This window comes from Apium graveolens, chromosome 2, assembly GCF_009905375.1.
Source record: "Apium graveolens cultivar Ventura chromosome 2, ASM990537v1, whole genome shotgun sequence".
NCBI lineage: Eukaryota > Viridiplantae > Streptophyta > Magnoliopsida > Apiales > Apiaceae > Apium > Apium graveolens.
The window spans coordinates 320,001,611-320,019,214 of NC_133648.1; the positions used below are offsets into that span (position 1 = coordinate 320,001,611).

The following is a 17,604-nucleotide window of genomic DNA, read 5'->3' on the forward strand; positions in this document are numbered from 1 at the left end:
TTAAGTAAAAAAACTTCTGACTTATAAGTAAATTTATCCAAATACTTATAGAACTTATAAATATTTATCAACTTATCACTTATTTCGCACTTAATCATTTTAAGTCATAAGTTACTTATTTTAAGATTTCCCAAGCGAGCGCTAAATATACATGTGGTAGTATGTTTGACATTTCAACCAATAAGCAGCCACCCAGTAGGCCCACCTTACCTGAACGCTTGTAGGCTCAACTTGTACGGTATATTGAGAGAGAGAGGAGAGAGAGAGATTTTCATTAAAAGCAAGAAAGGGTGATCTTACAGGGAGGGGGAGAGGGAGAGAGAGAGAGAGATTTTCATTAAAAGAACAAGAAAGGGTGATCTTACAGGGAGGGGGAGAGAGAGAGATTTGTATTAAAGGAACAAGAAAGGGCGATCTTGCACAGAGAGAGAGAGATGGAGATTGATAAAGCTATAAGAGAAAGTGAAGATGAGAGGTTAAAGACCAAGTACAAAAATGCCATCTTTGTGATTAGAAGAGCTCTTGCTCTTTACTCGTATGTTCTTTCTTTTTTTCCTTCTCTACATTACTCTCTTACTTTGCTATACATGTTTTTTTTACATAATGTTATGTTGGGTGAATTGGGTGTTAGCTAATTTGGGTTTTTAGAGCTTATTTTGGGTAATTGATTTGTTTTAGAAGATGGGGTTTTGAGATTTGTGTGTTTATGAGCTAAAGTTTGGAACTTTATTGTTAATGTGCTTGAAAGACACACATATACTTCAACTGATAGTTGATTTATTTCTATACAAAAAGTATGATGCTAAGACATTATAAACACACAGTAGTAGTTTCTCCGCGGCAAATACTATTACTGACTACTGTCCGATAAGTATTTCTCTGCAAAATACCAATAGTCGCACATTTAGTATCATCTGAATTTGGCTGTTCACTAGTCCCTTATGGTTGTTTTTCTAGTTTTTTATATTTGGCACTGTACAAAATTTATCCACATTTGATTACGTTCAAATAGTGTTCAAATAGGGGTAGAGATTCCTTTGTAGTTCTATCTCCCATAATTTTATTGTCTAAATATGATTGATTCCATGAAAAGAAATTTTTATAAGGTTTGCACTACAGATGAATCCTTAAACTCTTGAATACTTTTCAAAATGTCTATATTCTCATCAATTATAAAGCAAACATCCTAACTACATTGAAGTCTCCGATGAATATGACAAGAATATTAATAGACTTCGATCGTCATTCGACCGATGTGTTTGAGCCTTAAAAAGAAATCTTGCCGATGTAAATTGACCCAAAAAAAATTACTGCTATATGGTAACCCATGGAAATAGAAAGACCTAACAAGTTTAACCACCACGAATTCAACTCACCACAACATCTAAGTATCTATCTATATTTTACATAATAAGATTGAGGCAAGAGGTGCGTCAACATTTACTTTGCAATTCATCTTCATTATTCTTCATTTTAAAAAACACCACAACGGGAGATTTCTTTTTAAGGCTCAAACACATCGGTCGAATGACGATCGAAGTCTATTAATATTCTTGTCATATTCATCGGAGAAAATTGACCCAAAAAAAATTACTGCTATATGGTAACCCATGGAAATAGAAAGACCTAACAAGTTTAACCACCACGAATTCAACTTACCACAACATCTAAGTATCTATCTATATTTTACATAATAAGATTGAGGCAAGAGGTGCGTCAACATTTACTTTGCAATTCATCTTCATTATTCTTCATTTTAAAAAACACCACAACGGGACAACGAACTCAAATTAGCTTTTACAAATTTGAAATTGTCTAAACTTTGTGAGAGTTCCACAAGAAAATTACATTGTAGCTGATCTTTGAACAACCACCATATGAAATATTTGAGTTGGCTTTCCTAGTTTAACAACAGGAGAAGTATAATTTGTGGGATAATGCATCAGAGCATCCTCATTCGCAGGAACCCCCTTACCCACTATTGGTTCTTGTTTCAGCTGAATTGTAGGCAACAAAATTTGTTTCAGCAATCCTGATTAGAAAACTTTTGCAATTAGAATTATCATCTTAACTTGTAGTGCATTTAAGACGTGAGAGGAAGTGGAGTGTTTTCAGATTGTAATGATGAAAATCATGATCTTGTCTTGTCTTCTTTGATGATTGATGGTTTAGGATGGACAGTTGTCCGCGAATGCTTTTAGCCTGGACATCAATTTGAATGATTGATGGTTGTATTACTAGAATGTAGTGATATATTAGAGGTAAAAACCCTATTCGGTGGATTTATATGATTTGTAGAGAGCTTTAAATGTATCTTTTAATTATTAAATGATGTTAAAATGAAGAAATATGTACGTACGTTATATTTTATTGAAAATTTTGAAAACTAACTAAAGAGATGCGAGTGCGACAAAGAGGAGATGTGTATTATTGTGATTGATTATAGAGAGTTTTGTAGCTTCTCTCCTCGTAAAAGTTTGTATCCTCGGTGAAAGCACCTTTGTGAGTTTTCAAATTCTTGTGTAATATTGTATGCCTGTATTTGTTTCCCTATCGTTACAGTTCTATATACATAAATTTTATAACCCTTTCTTTACTATTACACTTTTTTATAATAATTATATTTTAAAACCCAGTAAATCAGTAATAGACTATTGGTCATCTATTAATAATTAGTAATGTTTATAGGTATATTTTTAAAACCCAATAATTGTAATCTACTACTTGTTAGGTTCCCCGTTTAATATAATAATAACATCTTTTACTCTATACGAGCAGTACATATTTTAGTCCTCAAATAGTTGATCATTCATTAAGTTTGCTAAATTTTTATGGAGACCTACCAAACCCTTCTCATTGCTCAGTTTGAGTGGAAGAGATTGCCACATGGTACATTTTGTGTACAAGTAGTAATAGAACTAATGAAGTCTAGGAAAATAAATCTTTTTTTGGTATTACTTAACTACTAGGTTAGAACTGGATATGATTTTTATAGGAAGGAGGTGGGGGGGATTGAGCAGAGAGGGACGGGGGGATGAATTGCAGACCACGAGTGTTATATTTTACTTCCAATAATACTCTTTTTGGTGTTTTATAATCACCCATCTTTAATGAAGTATCATGTTTCTTTAGTATATTCCAACCGTAGTGTTAGTCTTTTCCTTTTTTGGGCTAATGAAACTTGAATGTGATTAATGTTATATACTGTATGAGTCTCTTCTTTTTTATCCTATCTCATTATTTGACCAACAATTAATTTGAAATGCACATTTTTATCGATCAATGTTGCAGACTTTCTTGACATTGGGAGCATAATTGCTAACCTGGGTTCAGAAACAACATTATATAATGCATGATGCGTAAATTCTTAGATAAGAGTCGTATATGTTCAGTACTCTTTTTCTTCATTTCGCTATCTCTATATATGGCATTTTCAATCAAGCTCTTAACATTTTACGTGAGCACGTCTTTCGGTAATGGATATGTCCTGGCTGTACTCTATTATGTAGTCTGCAATTATTTTCTTGAACAGGATCGAAGAAGTTGCATTTAGCTTTAATGGAGGAAAAGATTCAACCGTAAGTTTGTATACATTATACTTCAGTGAGCTTTAAAAGATGTGTATCCATGTTTAAAAAAATTGTTTTGCAGGTCTTGTTACACCTGCTTAGAGCTGGCCATTATTTGCATAAAGAAGATGAAAGTCATGTTAAAATGGGAGGTTTCGGTGATCATGTCAAATTTCCGATGCGGACGATATATTTTGAGACTGCCTCTACCTTTACCGAGATCAACTCATTCACTTATGAAACAGCTTCGATGTGAGAGCCATATCTTTTTTCAGTTGGACTCCCCCTGGCACTCAAACCTGTAACTAACAGAGAGTGTTGTTATTACTTGAGAGCTAGATATTTTATTAGACCTTTCTATTTTTAAGATGACAAATGTCAAAAACATGATATACTTACATTACAGTAAGCTTCTGTAAGGCACTGTTTGATTTATACCTCACGTTCTGTGCAGTTACGGATTGCAAATGGATATTATTCGCCTAGATTTCAAGTCTGGCTTGGAGGCTCTTCTCAAGGCAAACCCGATTAAAGCTATTTTTATGGGAGTTCGTATTGGTGATCCCACTGCGGTACCAGCTATAACTTTCAACACTATGTTAGATAATTGGCCTCTAAATATTACATGGAGTTTATTGCCTTATGTACACAATGGAAAATACAGGTTGGGCAGGAACAATTTTCACCTAGCTCGCCTGGATGGCCACCATTTATGAGAGTTAATCCAATCTTGGATTGGTCTTACAGGTCTGTACGGTTGACTTGAATAGAATTTGATATGATGACTTACACACACAGTTGTTTAATTAATTTTTTTGTGGTGGGTCGCCCTCCTGCTGCATGTATGCACTGAGATTTTCACTTTGAAAATTTGGACGTCTCGTTTTGCCGTCTCTTTTTTGACGGTGGTTTTGCTATAACTAACATCCTCAAATACATTTGACAGAGATGTGTGGGCTTTCCTTCTAACCTGCAAGGTTCAGTACTGCAGTCTTTATGATCAGGGGTAACGCTTCACTTTCTCAGTTTTTCGAGTAGAAATCTTATACCATTGCACATTAGCTTCTTGAAACACCATATTATTCAGTAAATAATCCTTTAAAATACTGGGCTGTTATAGTCGACTATATGATATTAAACCACTTAATCTTACTAGTTTAGACAATTCGGTAGTACATTGCAGATTAGCATCCCTATACTTAGGTTATATCATTTATTTTTTAACTTTACAAATTACATCTTTAAAGTTTTTGCATCTTTTGCAGAATTTTCTGTTATAAGTTAGTAATGTTCAGTGACATACCCAGAAGATTTGTTGAGAGGGGTCTAAATTTTTCTGTGGAAATAATACTGTGTAATTTATTTTAATAAGAGTAGTACTCCCGTCCCATTGGATTGTTAACATTTTTCAAATTCTCCCTCACATAATATATATTTTATTATATATATTAATTAATTATTAGCAAATGCATAATATTTTATCATTAGGACATTTTATCAAATGATGCTTAATCTTCTATCTTTTCACCACGGAAAAGTGTAAACAAGGTTTATTAATAAGGTATCCCTCCAATTAATGAAACACGTGATTCATATTTTTTGGTCTCACCCAAGTATGTAGTTCCGTTTTTTTCTCCAAGTTGTATTGAACTGTTCTTTAACATCAAGGTTTGTTTTTTGACAATTTCTCATGATGCAATCAGTTATACTTCGATTGGAAGCATACATGACACTGTTCCAAATGATTTATTGTGCATACAAAATTCCAAAGATGGCAAAAAATCATTCAAGCCTGCATATTTACTTCCAGATGGAAGATTAGAAAGAGCAGGCAGAGCAAGAAAGTCTTCAGGACCAGCTTCTGCAAAATCTTCAGATGTCAGTAACGGTGACATAAAAACTGTGGATATGCATCACAACAGTTTACTTACTGCTTCTGTCATTGCTGTGGGCGATGAGATTCTGTAAGTTGCTTGTTATTACGTTAATTAATTGTGAACTTTGTCCAGTAATATCTGAATGCCTACTTTGACATTATTGTAACTTTGTAATATACTATGGAGCTTATTTATCAATTCCCTAAAAACTTCATGTGGCAATTAAATGATAGCACAATAGACTACTTTGACTATGAAAAGTATTTTACACATGATCACATCACGTGGCAATTAAGTGATAGCTTACACACAATATTAACACATTTCTAATAGAATTGAGTGTTTTGCTGGACGCATTATAAAACGGAGACATCTAATAGGACTGATATCAGTCACAATATTTGGGTCGTCTCTTACCCTAAGTGTCCGGAGATAGACTAAGGGCCACAATAGACTACTGTTTTTTTTTCTTTTAAAATTAAAACACTAATAACTGTTGCTCTTTATTCCTGCAAGATATATCTGATACAATTTGTTGATTCCTTAGCTCAGATCTGGCACTGTTGAGGACAAAGTTGGAGCGTCCTTGTGTAGAAAGCTGCATGCTATAGGGTGGGCTGTATCACATATATCTGTGGTACGAAATGATGTAAGCCACCGCTTCCCACTTCCTCTACCAATTCAATTTTATATGTTAAGAGACTCTAGGAACAGTCCTTTCATTATGTATAATACTAGAGAATGTTGATATCAGCATACATAAATTTTTTGATAGACATTTATATGAAATTTTGCAAGGAAGTTATGCTGTTTCTGACTACGCATACTGTTATATTCAAATATATGAATGAACTCTTATGTAGTTAAGATCATCTAAAAGATGGTCTATGGCTTGGTCAAACTAAGTTTGAAGAAAAACGTTTTTAGCTCTTATGCATTTTGATGCATTTAGTCCCTACTGATGTGGTGATTAACTTCTTGAAAGTTGAAACCTGTATTGTGTAAATTCCAAATCAAATTATTGCATGTATAGATGATACAAGGATAGATTTCGTAGAAAAATGTAAAATTCTCACATTGCAAGGTAAATCAGTTAATTAATTTTCAAACATTAACAAATCACAAGTCCCAAAAATTACGCACACGAAGTAATTAACATTCAAATGTAAGGTTCAGTGTTACTGTTTTCAATAAAGTTCATGAAGTTCAAATTTGGAATGTCTGCATATGATCTTTTAGAGGCCAACTTTAATGAGAAGTTGGAAGTATTGCCTGCAAAATCAATTTCTTCGTATTACTTGAGTTGTTTAGGGAATGAACCACCTTAGTGCAGCATTGTCTGTGATAGTTTACTAGAAAAACAGATATCATATATTTTTTTATCCTGTTTCGAACTGTATATGGTATTTATATCGGGAGGGAACAGATTTATTAAAGCAGAAACTGATATATTAAAAAGAATGTACAGGACTCGGTATTTTTGCTGTTATATCTCTGTGACATTTTTCTCTATCCAGATAGATTCTGTTGCTGATGAAGTTGAACGAAGAAAAAGCACTAGTGATATGGTACACCATTATTCTTTCTTTTTCTTTTTCTTTTTGGCTTGAAGATTCCTTGCAGTTAACAATTAGTTACTTATTTTGGACAAACTTGATCTTGTCGTGTAGGTGTTCATATATGGAGCGGTTGGGCCTCTGCATTCAGATGTTACTGTAGCTGGAGTTGCAAAAGCATTTGGCGTCCGAACGGTTTGTCATATTACCTAAGAAGATATACTTACTGTAGGATATTTGTGTAAACAGTAGATATATTGGGTCAGGCTTGGATATAAATATATGAGTAAAGTGAGAAATAATTGATAAAAAATGTTGAATTTTGGATAAAGTTATTTATTCTGTATGGGAAATGCTTGTTTCCTGCAAGAAATCATGACGAAATATCATATTTTTTAATAAGGATTGAACAGGTCCTATATGATAATTCCTAATATTTTTCGTGTTTAGGGTTTTAATTTTAAGAGTCCTGATATATGATTTTGCCCTTGCCTACAATTTGAATTCTTGGATGGCATGTCATTTATTCAGCTAAAAATGTAAAAATAATTATCACAGGAATTTTCAGTCCTTACCTGGGCATTTGCTACATTTGATATGATAAAAGAAAGAAATATAAAACCAGTATTATTATTCATAAGTTGACTTAAAGAGACAACTGTTTGAGAATATGCCAAATCCTATTTTCTATAAATTTAGTTTTAGTAAGCAATTTGGGTTTTGAACATTTAATTACTTCAATGTAGGCTCCTGATGAGGAATTCGAAGAATATCTAAGGCATCTTATTGGTGAAAAATGCACTGGTGACCGCAATGAGGTAACTTGATGTCAAACTTTAGTAGTTTTTAAGGGTAACAATTATATAAAAGAAATTGTGAGTTGATACAGAGATTAGACTCTCTTATGTCAGTTGAATTGAGGTGCATGTATAGGTATATGTAAAACGGTCATTTGATAAAAATAAGTTCTGGTAATTAAAGTTTAGTTTGGGCCTGTTAAAACAAATGTGATAATTTGGGATCCTTAAAAGGGTTACCGGAAGTCACAGAACTGGAATTCCATTTCACTTACATTTTCATAATCAACTTACATTCATGTGGCAATGGATCCTTCTATACTTGTAGTTATCCTTCTATCCTTGTAGTATGTAAGATGCTTAAAATTTAGTATCTGTGTGTCAATCGGATATACATCCACACTTATTAAAATGGAATTTTGTCTTATGTTGAAGGAAAGAGAGAATAACCCCTCTAAAATTTGATATATTTTTAAACTTTTTCTGTTGGATATTTAATTTTAATCATATTAATCAAGACAATCACTTCTTTCACATAGATGGCTCAGCTTCCCGAGGGTATCACTGAATTGCTGCATCATGAGAAGCTGCTTACACCTTTGGTATGTGTGCGGATCCTTCCTGGTGCTATTCTGAAGCATCAATCTACATGTTTCACAAGAATTTTTAATACTCTCATTGCTGAAGATTATGACAAGTATATTGTTTCAAGAATTTTCCTCTTAATTTTGTCATCACATGGTCGAGCAGTTTAGTAAAGGATCACATGGCCTTTTGCAGATCAAGTGTCTAAATGTAATTGTTCTCTCTGCAACGAATATTACTGAGTTGGATGTGCAATGGGATTGTCTAATTGAATTAAAAAAGTCCAGCAGCCTTCTTGTCTCAGAACCATTCGCTTCAAAGAGCTTGACCATGACTATTTCTGATGTATGTATCATATGATCATTATTACGTTTGTTTCATACTTGTACAATTATGTATATGCATTTGTTTTTAGTGTTTACTACTCAATTGGAGACTTATTATTCCAAATGCTCCTTTATTAGCAGGTACACTGACAGTATGGTTATGTTTTATATACGAGCTTGCTTTGTTATTCTTTGGCCTGTCTGTTTAAGATACCTGTTTCACTTGGCTCGGAGATTTATATTAAAGTTTGTAGATATAATTCTTGAAAAGGATTAGGAAATATCTTGAGTTGAGTGGAATTTGAGATAGTAATATATTTCTATATCCATGTAAAGGTAAATCACTTGATTAGCGTGGAACATGTTGCTAACGAGTTCATCAAGAATTTACTAACTATTTGCATTTTATACAAACCAGGTAAAGGCTGCTCAACCTCTATCAAAACTTCACCTTGAATTTCCAGATCTTCACATTGGTGAGTGTCTGAGGAATGTTTTTAAGTAATGAGCACACATAATATTGGATTCTCCCTTCTAATTATGTCCCTTCTTCTAAACTTAGGATGTTATCGAGAATCCAGAAATGGACCTCTTATAGTAAGTCTGCAAGGCAAGGTAAGACTATTTGCAGTTCACTGTGAAAAGTTGTTTGCTAAAGTTGGTTCCATTTTAATACAAGCCTGTTACACCTGTAGGATCAAGGAAGAACAGAAGAGGCCGCAGAAGTATTGTGCAAGAAATTGGAGCCAGGGGAGTTGCACTGAAGTCAGCTGAGCTAAGAATTCTTTGTTTTTATTTGGGGGGGGGGGGTTGAAAGTGAAGAATTAGTTAGGTGCAACTTGCCAGGAGCTTCAGTATTTGTCTAAGCAGCCAACTTTGCACCGAACACGAGCTAATTCCAACGCAACGATCTTCCTCTCCGGAGAAGAAAATTGAAGTAGATGAAGAGAAAAAACAATTGTATTTCCCATCAAGACAGAAGTATGTAACATGCAAGACTGCATTAGTTATTTGGAACTAAATCTCATCTCACATAATTGTAACTTGAAGGGACCAAGACAATGAATAGCTTCATTTGTACCAGTTGAGTTGCTTTGTAAACATGCTTTCAGATTACACTTTATCCCTCTAAGTATGTTAATTTGGTCATAGTTGAGTTGCTTCATCATTTATTTCACATACATATAAAGATTGGACTAGAATGTTTGTTTACAGCTTGTAATCCAGTAGCTTGGGTTTTATCAAGAACTAAGAACTGGTGAATTTTTCAACTTTGCTCAATCAAGCTATACCCAGGAGTCTTCTGGACTCGAGAACTTCTCATCTTCTTCCTCACTTTCTCGGCCTCTGTCCATCTACTATCCGCGGCATACATGTTTGAAAGAAGAATATAACATCCAGAGTGGGATGGATCCAGCTGTGTCAGAATTTCAGCAACCTTCTCCCCCTTCTGAACATCGTCGTGCATTCTACATCCGCCAAGAAGGGCTCCCCAAACACCTGCATCGGCCTTGACTGGCAAATTCTGGATGAAGGTTTCTGCTTCCTCTAATAATCCAGCTCGTGCAAGTATGTCAACCATACAACCAAAGTGTTCAGATCTTGGCCTGATGCCATGAACTTCTGTCATTGCATCGTATAGCCTTCTTCCTTCCTCAACCCAGCCCGCGTAGCTGCATGCTGACAAAACACCGATGAATGTGACCTCATTTGGCTTTATCTGTTCATTTTGCATCTCTGCAAAAGAGTCAAGTGCTTCTCTGGAAAGACCATTCATCGCCAAACCAACAATCATGGCACTCCAGGCCAACACGGATTTTGTGGAAATGTCGTCAAATGACTTCATAGCTTCATCTGGAGCACCACACTTGCTGTACATATCCATTAAAGCTACTTCAACTTCCTCCCCCATGATGTTCTGTTTCTTCATGATAGAATGAACTGATTCACCTAAATTCACTGCACCAGCAAAGCCACAAACAGCTAGAAGACTGCCTATTGTTATTCTATCCGGCCTTATATCTGCTAACATCATCTCTTTAAACAACTCCAAAGATCTTGTGAAGTTCTTGTTTTCAGCATACCCTGCAATCATACAGTTCCACGAAACCACATCTTTCTCTGGCGCTCTTCTAAACAAAACTTCAGCAGCAGCTAAATCATTCCCCGCGATAAATCCATTAAGCATCACATTCCAGGCAGTTACATCCTTTTCAGGCATTCGATCAAAGAACACGCTGGCACTTTCCCAATCACCTTTCTGCATATAGCCCTCTATCATAGACGTCCATGAAAAAACCGTCTTCATGTCAATCCCATCAAACAATTTCTCAGCCGAATCCATATCTCCAAACTTAACATACATATTCAGCAACCCATTTCCCAGATTCTCCGAAACCTGCAGATCTTTCTTCACTATATACAAATGAATCAATCTCCCTACACAAAACTCCCCACTGTTAGTACAAGTAGAAAGAACACCAAGAAGCGTAACCGAACTCGGCTCAACTCCACAACCCAACATCTCATCAAAAGCCTTAAGCACCTCATCAAACTCCCCACACTGACCAACACAATCAATCACCACACTCCAAGAAACAACATCTGGTTCAGGAATTTCACCAAACAGCTCAACACACTCCCTCAAAAACCCGAAACTCGCGTACATATGCAAAGCAGAATTCACTACATGAAGATCAAGAAAATACCCAAATTTCACCACAGTTGCATGCACACATTCCCCATATCTATGATCATCAAATCTTGACAAAGCCTTAATAACAAATGCAAAAGTAAAATTATTTGGACAAACATCAACACTTAACAGCAATCTATACAAACACAATGCTTTTACAGGTTTATTAACATAAGCCCTGATCATAGTATTGTACATAAAAACATTAGGTGATTTTATATGATCAAATATTAAGTGAGCATAAGCTAAATCACCAGCAGGAGACAAAGCAATGAATGAAAGAAGGCTACTGAGGACAAAAGTGTCATTACAAAGGCCTGTTGTAATAAAATTACCATGAAACTTGATTAAATCTTTCATTGTACTACATTTTTCTAACAGAAACAAATGTGGGCGAGTTAGTTTCATTACACTTTTGATGTTTTTTAGTTGCATTTTTAGTTTTTTGAATCAATGTAAGAAAATGGACATGTATATATGTGTTGTCAAGATCTTTTTTTTGAAGATAGGCTCATTTTCCATATTTCGTGTCATAAATTTCATCCGAACCAAACACAACATAAAAATAATCTTGTTATGCATTAGCGCAACATAAACTATAACCTCTGTAAGTAGTCATTTTTTTATTGTTGACACACCCATACACGAGAAATCAAACTGTTGTCAACGAAGTGTTGGTGCAGTGATTGAGCACTTGTACCCCTTGCGGGAGGTCAGGAGTTCGATCCTTGACGTGTGCGTGTGTTATCAATTAGCAAAAAAAAAAGTCAAACTGTTAATCTCGCTTAGAGAAGTCAAGACCTCAACCACTACACCCGCATTTTGTTGGTTCAAATGCAGATTAATACTTTGATTTGTGATTTGTAAAGCATAGTAGCACTCACCCTGCAATCTTCTTTAATACATTGTTTTGACAATTACGTATGAAATGAATTATTCTTTTTCATGTGAATGCATCATCCAGCAATCGTCGATCAGACGCCATATTTGTTGATGAGGTCAACAGTTGAAGGAGCAATAGTAAGGAAAAAATCGCTCATGTCAGATTAAAATAAGTACTCCCTCCGTTTTAAAATAACTATTTAGAAAAGGCCGCGGCATTTTTGCAACATCATGTCGCGTATATGAAGTGAAAATTCTAGTACACTTTTATATTAAAATTTTATTACATTCCGGCCGGGTAATTGAGTTCTAATCTCGTCATCCAAACTTAGTTTTTATCAAGGAATAAGGGTAGAATATACTTTACTAAGCCTGTTAATCTTTCACGGTTCGTATTCATACTGAAAATCAGAATTAAACAAGCTTTTACCAATCTATTTTACACGAGATTTTTGTTTGCCTTGAACCGTAAAAGTCTACTCTTATCTTATTACTTATAATAATTTTGATATATTTTTATTTTGAAATTTTATTACATTCCCGTTAACTGAGTTCTAATCTCGTGATCCAAACGATTCATACTCAGGGTCAACAACTAAGAAGGAAGAGAACAAGCTAACGACATTCAGGACAAAGGTCAAAACATCTTTCATTTGAAAAACTACGAACATTTCTCTACGTTACTGACTTATTATTGCAAACTTACATAGTTTAATTATATTGCGTAATTTGCCAACGCAATATGCATGCTGAGATTTAATTAATCTCCAAGCAATATAATGATATTATTAATTTTTTACTCCACCATCTTTTGTTGGATTACAATGAACCTTGTTACAAGTCTATCTACGGCCCCGTTTGCTATTGTTGTTTTAGACAGTTACAACAGTTTTTATAGTTTTTTATTAAAAATCTGATAAAAAAAATGTTTGGTAAATTCTAAAAACTGCCGTCTGAAAAAACATTTTTAGTTTAAAAGCTGTTGTTAGCAAAATAATGTCCTCATACTTTTGAAAAAAATTGTTTTCAGCTTTTGCAGGAAGTAATTATCAGTTTCACACTCAAACATTCTCAAAAACATAATTGTTATATATTATATCTCAAAATATGCATAAACTAAAAAGAATATCAAACAGTCATATAATTTTCTCGACAACACTTTTTCCGCCAGCACTTTTTTTTCACGTTACAACAATTTTTAAGAGCAGTCCCAAACGGAGCCTAAATCCGCCAAATTTACAAATCGTTAGCGTATCAAGCAAGGTCTTTGTTACATTACATAAAAATTCAAATATAATAAATTTTAAATTATGGGGGTGATATTCAAATCAAATGGTCCCTAGTGGGAACAATTATGTAAGTAATAAGTTAATAAGTGTCACTATCTTTGCAGTGTCTAAATGCAGATTAATCTCATTTCACTGTACCCCCATGTTCTTAGCGTCTAATCAAAGGCTCGGTTATTTAACTTGTAATTAATTGATTTTTTTAAGTTGAATTTGGCATTGAATAATAAATTGCAACATACAACTAACATAAAGTCTAAATTAAATTAATTTAAAAGTAGTGACTAATTTTATACGTTATACTTCCCTATGTTTGGATATATCAGCCCCCTCACTTTTCTTAAAATTTCAGATTTCAGATCGAACAGTCAAAATATCTCTTTTAGTTATTTTTTGTGAATACAAATATTAGTCTAATATTTTTAGGGTTTTTTTGAAAAATACTCAAGATTAAAACCATTTTTACAAAAATATTGTCATTTTTAAAAAAAAGTTTGGAAAAATATTTTTTAATTTGTAAAAATACTATTTTTCAATTTTTTTTGCAAAAATACGGTTTTTTGGCAACTGCAGTCAACTGAATGCAAATTTTGACGAGTTTCTGCAACTACATGCAATCTCAAATCAACCAAAAAAAACTTTATTTAACTAGTTGCATATCTGATTGATTTTGGTTAATTCCGTTTTTTTGCAAAAAAAATCAAAAGATAGTAAAATCGCAAAAAAACTTAGAAAAATTAGTATTTTTCGTAAATTCTCAAATTTTTATTGGCAAAAAAAATTAAAAGTAATGTTCTTTTTTTTTTGAAATTCTTAATTATAATGTGCTCAAAATTATGTACATGTAAAAAGTTAAAAGGAATAGTTAGTTTTAATTAAAATCATACAAAAATTTTGAATAGTAGTTTATAGATAAAGGTAACAGTGTAAGCTTTTTATGATTCGGAAGGATTCGAACATTCTTAACAATATGTAGACATATACATATGCCAAAGATTTATACTCCAAAAAATTTCGCAACATTATTAAATATTAATATTAGAGATATATTTGATGGCGGAATTAAGAGTACGGAATATCAAAAATGAAATAAATAGTGATACTAAATGTTACATTTGTGGACTAATAAATGTTACCAACACGACATACATTAGTAATGAGGTAATATGAGTTATTTTAATAAATGATTTTGATGCGAGAATATGAATATATGGGAGTTTATTTTATTTAATTATATTATTTAATTATCTTAGGACTAATTTGCATGTTGACGAAATCGCTATGTGTCTCATGACGGTGAGAAAATATTTGAGAGATTAATCGGTAAGTCGGAAATTAGAAGTATCGATTACTGAGCCGAACATAAAAATCAGTTCGGATGAATAAATGAGCAGAGCCTTTTTATTTGTTTGATTCGTACTTGACTCGTTTAACTCAGAATCGACTCGAACTCAGCTCAATAACTCGACTTCGAAAAACTTTATATAAATTACATATAATAAAATATTACCAAATAGTTAAATATTTTTATTAATACATTTTTCTCGTTATTTACTGATTATTTAATTCTTTTAGATTTTTTTAGATATCTAAATTAAACACTTACTCATTTTTATGTAGACGCTCAATTCGTCTCCAATTCTTCACAATTTCATAAAACAACACTAAATAACTTGTAATATACAAAAATCAAAACTTAATAAGATTTCAACGTCGACAATTTAAAAAGTAATGTAAGATTCTGAAGTTATGAATGTTTTAATAATTTAAGATGAAATTGAATATATTCTTAAAATTCGATTGAAAAATAAAATAATTGTTAGGAATATATGTGCATTAGTTTGATGATATGTTTAACAAAACACTTAAGTAGAAGTTTAGTGTTTGTAGCCTCAACGGATAAGACCACTTTGGCTATCCGTTGATGGTGCAGCTTTACTTAGAAATAAGTCTAGTGTTGTAGCACATTTCAGTCTCTGTATTTAAGATATAATTCTTAGAAGTTGAGAGAAAATATAAGTCATGTTGACTACTAGAAGATATGCAAATAGGAAGGCCAATTGTAAATATTTCATGCCTTGTAATTTTGTATAAATGAAGTGGTATCAACGGATATCTTAAAGACCTTCAACGGATGAGAAACAAAGTTTCAACGGATGTCTCTAAAGCTTCAACGGATAGAGCTTCAACTGCTAACACATCAACGGATAAAGCCATCAACGGATGAAGGCTTCAACGGATGTTCTGTTAAATAACAGTTGATAAGTGGTAGTTGTAACAGCAGACAGAGGCACATGGGTTGACAGAGATAACTGAAATGTGGAAGCCTAATTTCAGGAACATCAGAAAAAGCAGCCGTTCTACTCTAGTACAAAGAGGCAATAGTCAACAAAGTACTTGAGTGATATGGAGAAGAAACAAGTGGAGAACTTATTTTATTATTGTATGTTTATCTTTGTCTTCACTTGTACACTTGGTGATATATAAACCAAGTAGCAGCTAGTAATTAGATGAGAATTTTTCCAGTGCTGTTTAGAAAAATCTTGAGAGAAAAATTATCTAGTTTGTACTAGGATGCAGCTGTGATCAACATCTTGAATCACAGATTTTCTGAAATACCATCTCTGGTGGAACAACAATCCACCAGAAAAGTTTTTAAGGTCTGTTGTGTTCTTTACATTAGTGCTTGAATATATATCTGTATGTATTAGCTTAAAGCAATTCACACACTTGTTTATCTTGAACACAAAGCCTTTAAAACTGCTCAAAACTTGAAAAAGTTTTGAGATTTACATTCAACCCCCTTCTGTAAATCTCATTGTTAGTCCACTAGGAATAACAATTGGTATCAGAGCAAGCTCTTGACACACAAAGAGTTTAAAGATCTTGGAAACTAACAAAGATGAGTAAGAAGGATATTGGAGTAAAAATCCCAGTTCTTGAAAAAGACAGTTATCACCACTGGAAGGTGAAAATGCACCTTCATCTACTCTCCCAAGATGAAGGTTATGTAAACTGCATTGAGAATGGTCCTCACATTCCCCACAAAGTAGCCACAGTTGCTACGGCCACAATTGTTGTTGGTCAATCCATTCCAAAACCTAGAGCAGAATGGACAATGGAAGACACAGAAGAAGTCCACAAGGATAAGAAGGCTATGAACATTTTGTTTAATGGTCTTGACAAGGATATGTTTGATAATGTGATAAATTGCACAACTGCCAAAGAGGTTTGGGACACAGTTCAGCTACTGTGTGAAGGTACAGAACAAGTAAAAGAAAACAAAATGCAGCTTCTCATTCAACAGTATGAGTATTTTCATTTTGAAGAAAATGAATCTTTAAATAACACATTCAATAGATTCCAAAAGCTGTTGAATGGACTGAAGCTGTATGGTAGAGTGTACCAGGTGAAGGATTCAAATCTTAAATTTTTAAGATCCTTGTCAAAGGAATGGAAACCCATGACTGTCTCCTTGAAAAACTCTCAAGATTATAAGGACTTCACTCTTGAAAGATTATATGGAATCTTGAAGACTTATGAACTAGAGCTGGAACAGGATGAGGTATTGGAGAAGGGAAGAAAGAAAGGAGGTTCAGTTGCCTTGGTAGCTGAAAACGAGAAAGAATGCAGACAAGAAACTGTGAGATCTACATCAAACTCCAAAGATGGCACAAGCAAATCAGAATCAAGCAAGGGTAAGGAGCAAGTTGCTGAAAATGAAGACAACTCCAGCCAAGATGACTCTGATGGTATTGATGAGCATCTTGCATTTCTGTCCAGGAGATTTGCAAAGATGAAATTTAGGAAAAACACTAGAGCCACTAAACCTCATAAGAACATGGTGGACAAATCCAAGTTCAAGTGTTTCAATTGTGGTATAAGTGGACACTTTGCAAGTGAGTGCAGAAAGCCAACTTCTGAAAAGAAGAAATTTGACCAAGTAGATTACAAAAAGAAATATTTTGATCTGCTCAAGTAAAAGGAGAGGGCTTTCATTACTCAAGAAAAAGACTGGGCAGCTGATGGAG

The 17,604-nt window shown here is 33.7% G+C and overlaps 2 protein-coding genes across 2 annotated transcripts; one reads left to right on the forward strand and one right to left on the reverse strand.

Moving 5' to 3' along the window:
- Positions 1–231: 231 nt before the first annotated feature.
- Positions 232–9,861, forward strand: LOC141709031 (uncharacterized). Its single transcript, XM_074512921.1, has 16 exons — positions 232–535; positions 3,533–3,578; positions 3,652–3,821; positions 4,024–4,141; positions 4,234–4,316; positions 4,516–4,575; positions 5,273–5,533; positions 5,999–6,095; positions 6,964–7,014; positions 7,117–7,197; positions 7,749–7,820; positions 8,339–8,401; positions 8,580–8,729; positions 9,129–9,186; positions 9,273–9,325; positions 9,406–9,861. Exons 1-16 carry the CDS (start codon positions 435–437, stop codon positions 9,472–9,474), a joined length of 1,533 nt encoding a protein of 510 aa, XP_074369022.1. The 5' UTR covers positions 232–434; the 3' UTR covers positions 9,475–9,861.
- A 116-nt stretch (positions 9,862–9,977) lies between these two features.
- On the reverse strand, positions 9,978–11,765 carry LOC141704930 (pentatricopeptide repeat-containing protein At2g29760, chloroplastic-like). The gene has a single exon (XM_074508078.1). It carries the CDS (start codon positions 11,763–11,765, stop codon positions 9,978–9,980), a length of 1,788 nt encoding a protein of 595 aa, XP_074364179.1.
- Positions 11,766–17,604: the final 5,839 nt, after the last annotated feature.

Excerpts from the sequence above, each read along its gene's own strand:
- LOC141704930 (XM_074508078.1), bottom strand. The coding sequence starts at position 11,765 with ATGAAAGATTTAATCAAGTTTCATGGTAATTTTATTACAACAGGCCTT.
- LOC141709031 (XM_074512921.1), top strand. The coding sequence starts at position 435 with ATGGAGATTGATAAAGCTATAAGAGAAAGTGAAGATGAGAGGTTAAAG. Across the intron at positions 4,317-4,515 it reads ATCTTGGATTGGTCTTACAG|AGATGTGTGGGCTTTCCTTC; the intron begins GTCTGTACGGTT and ends TACATTTGACAG. Across the intron at positions 8,402-8,579 it reads AGAAGCTGCTTACACCTTTG|ATCAAGTGTCTAAATGTAAT; the intron begins GTATGTGTGCGG and ends GGCCTTTTGCAG.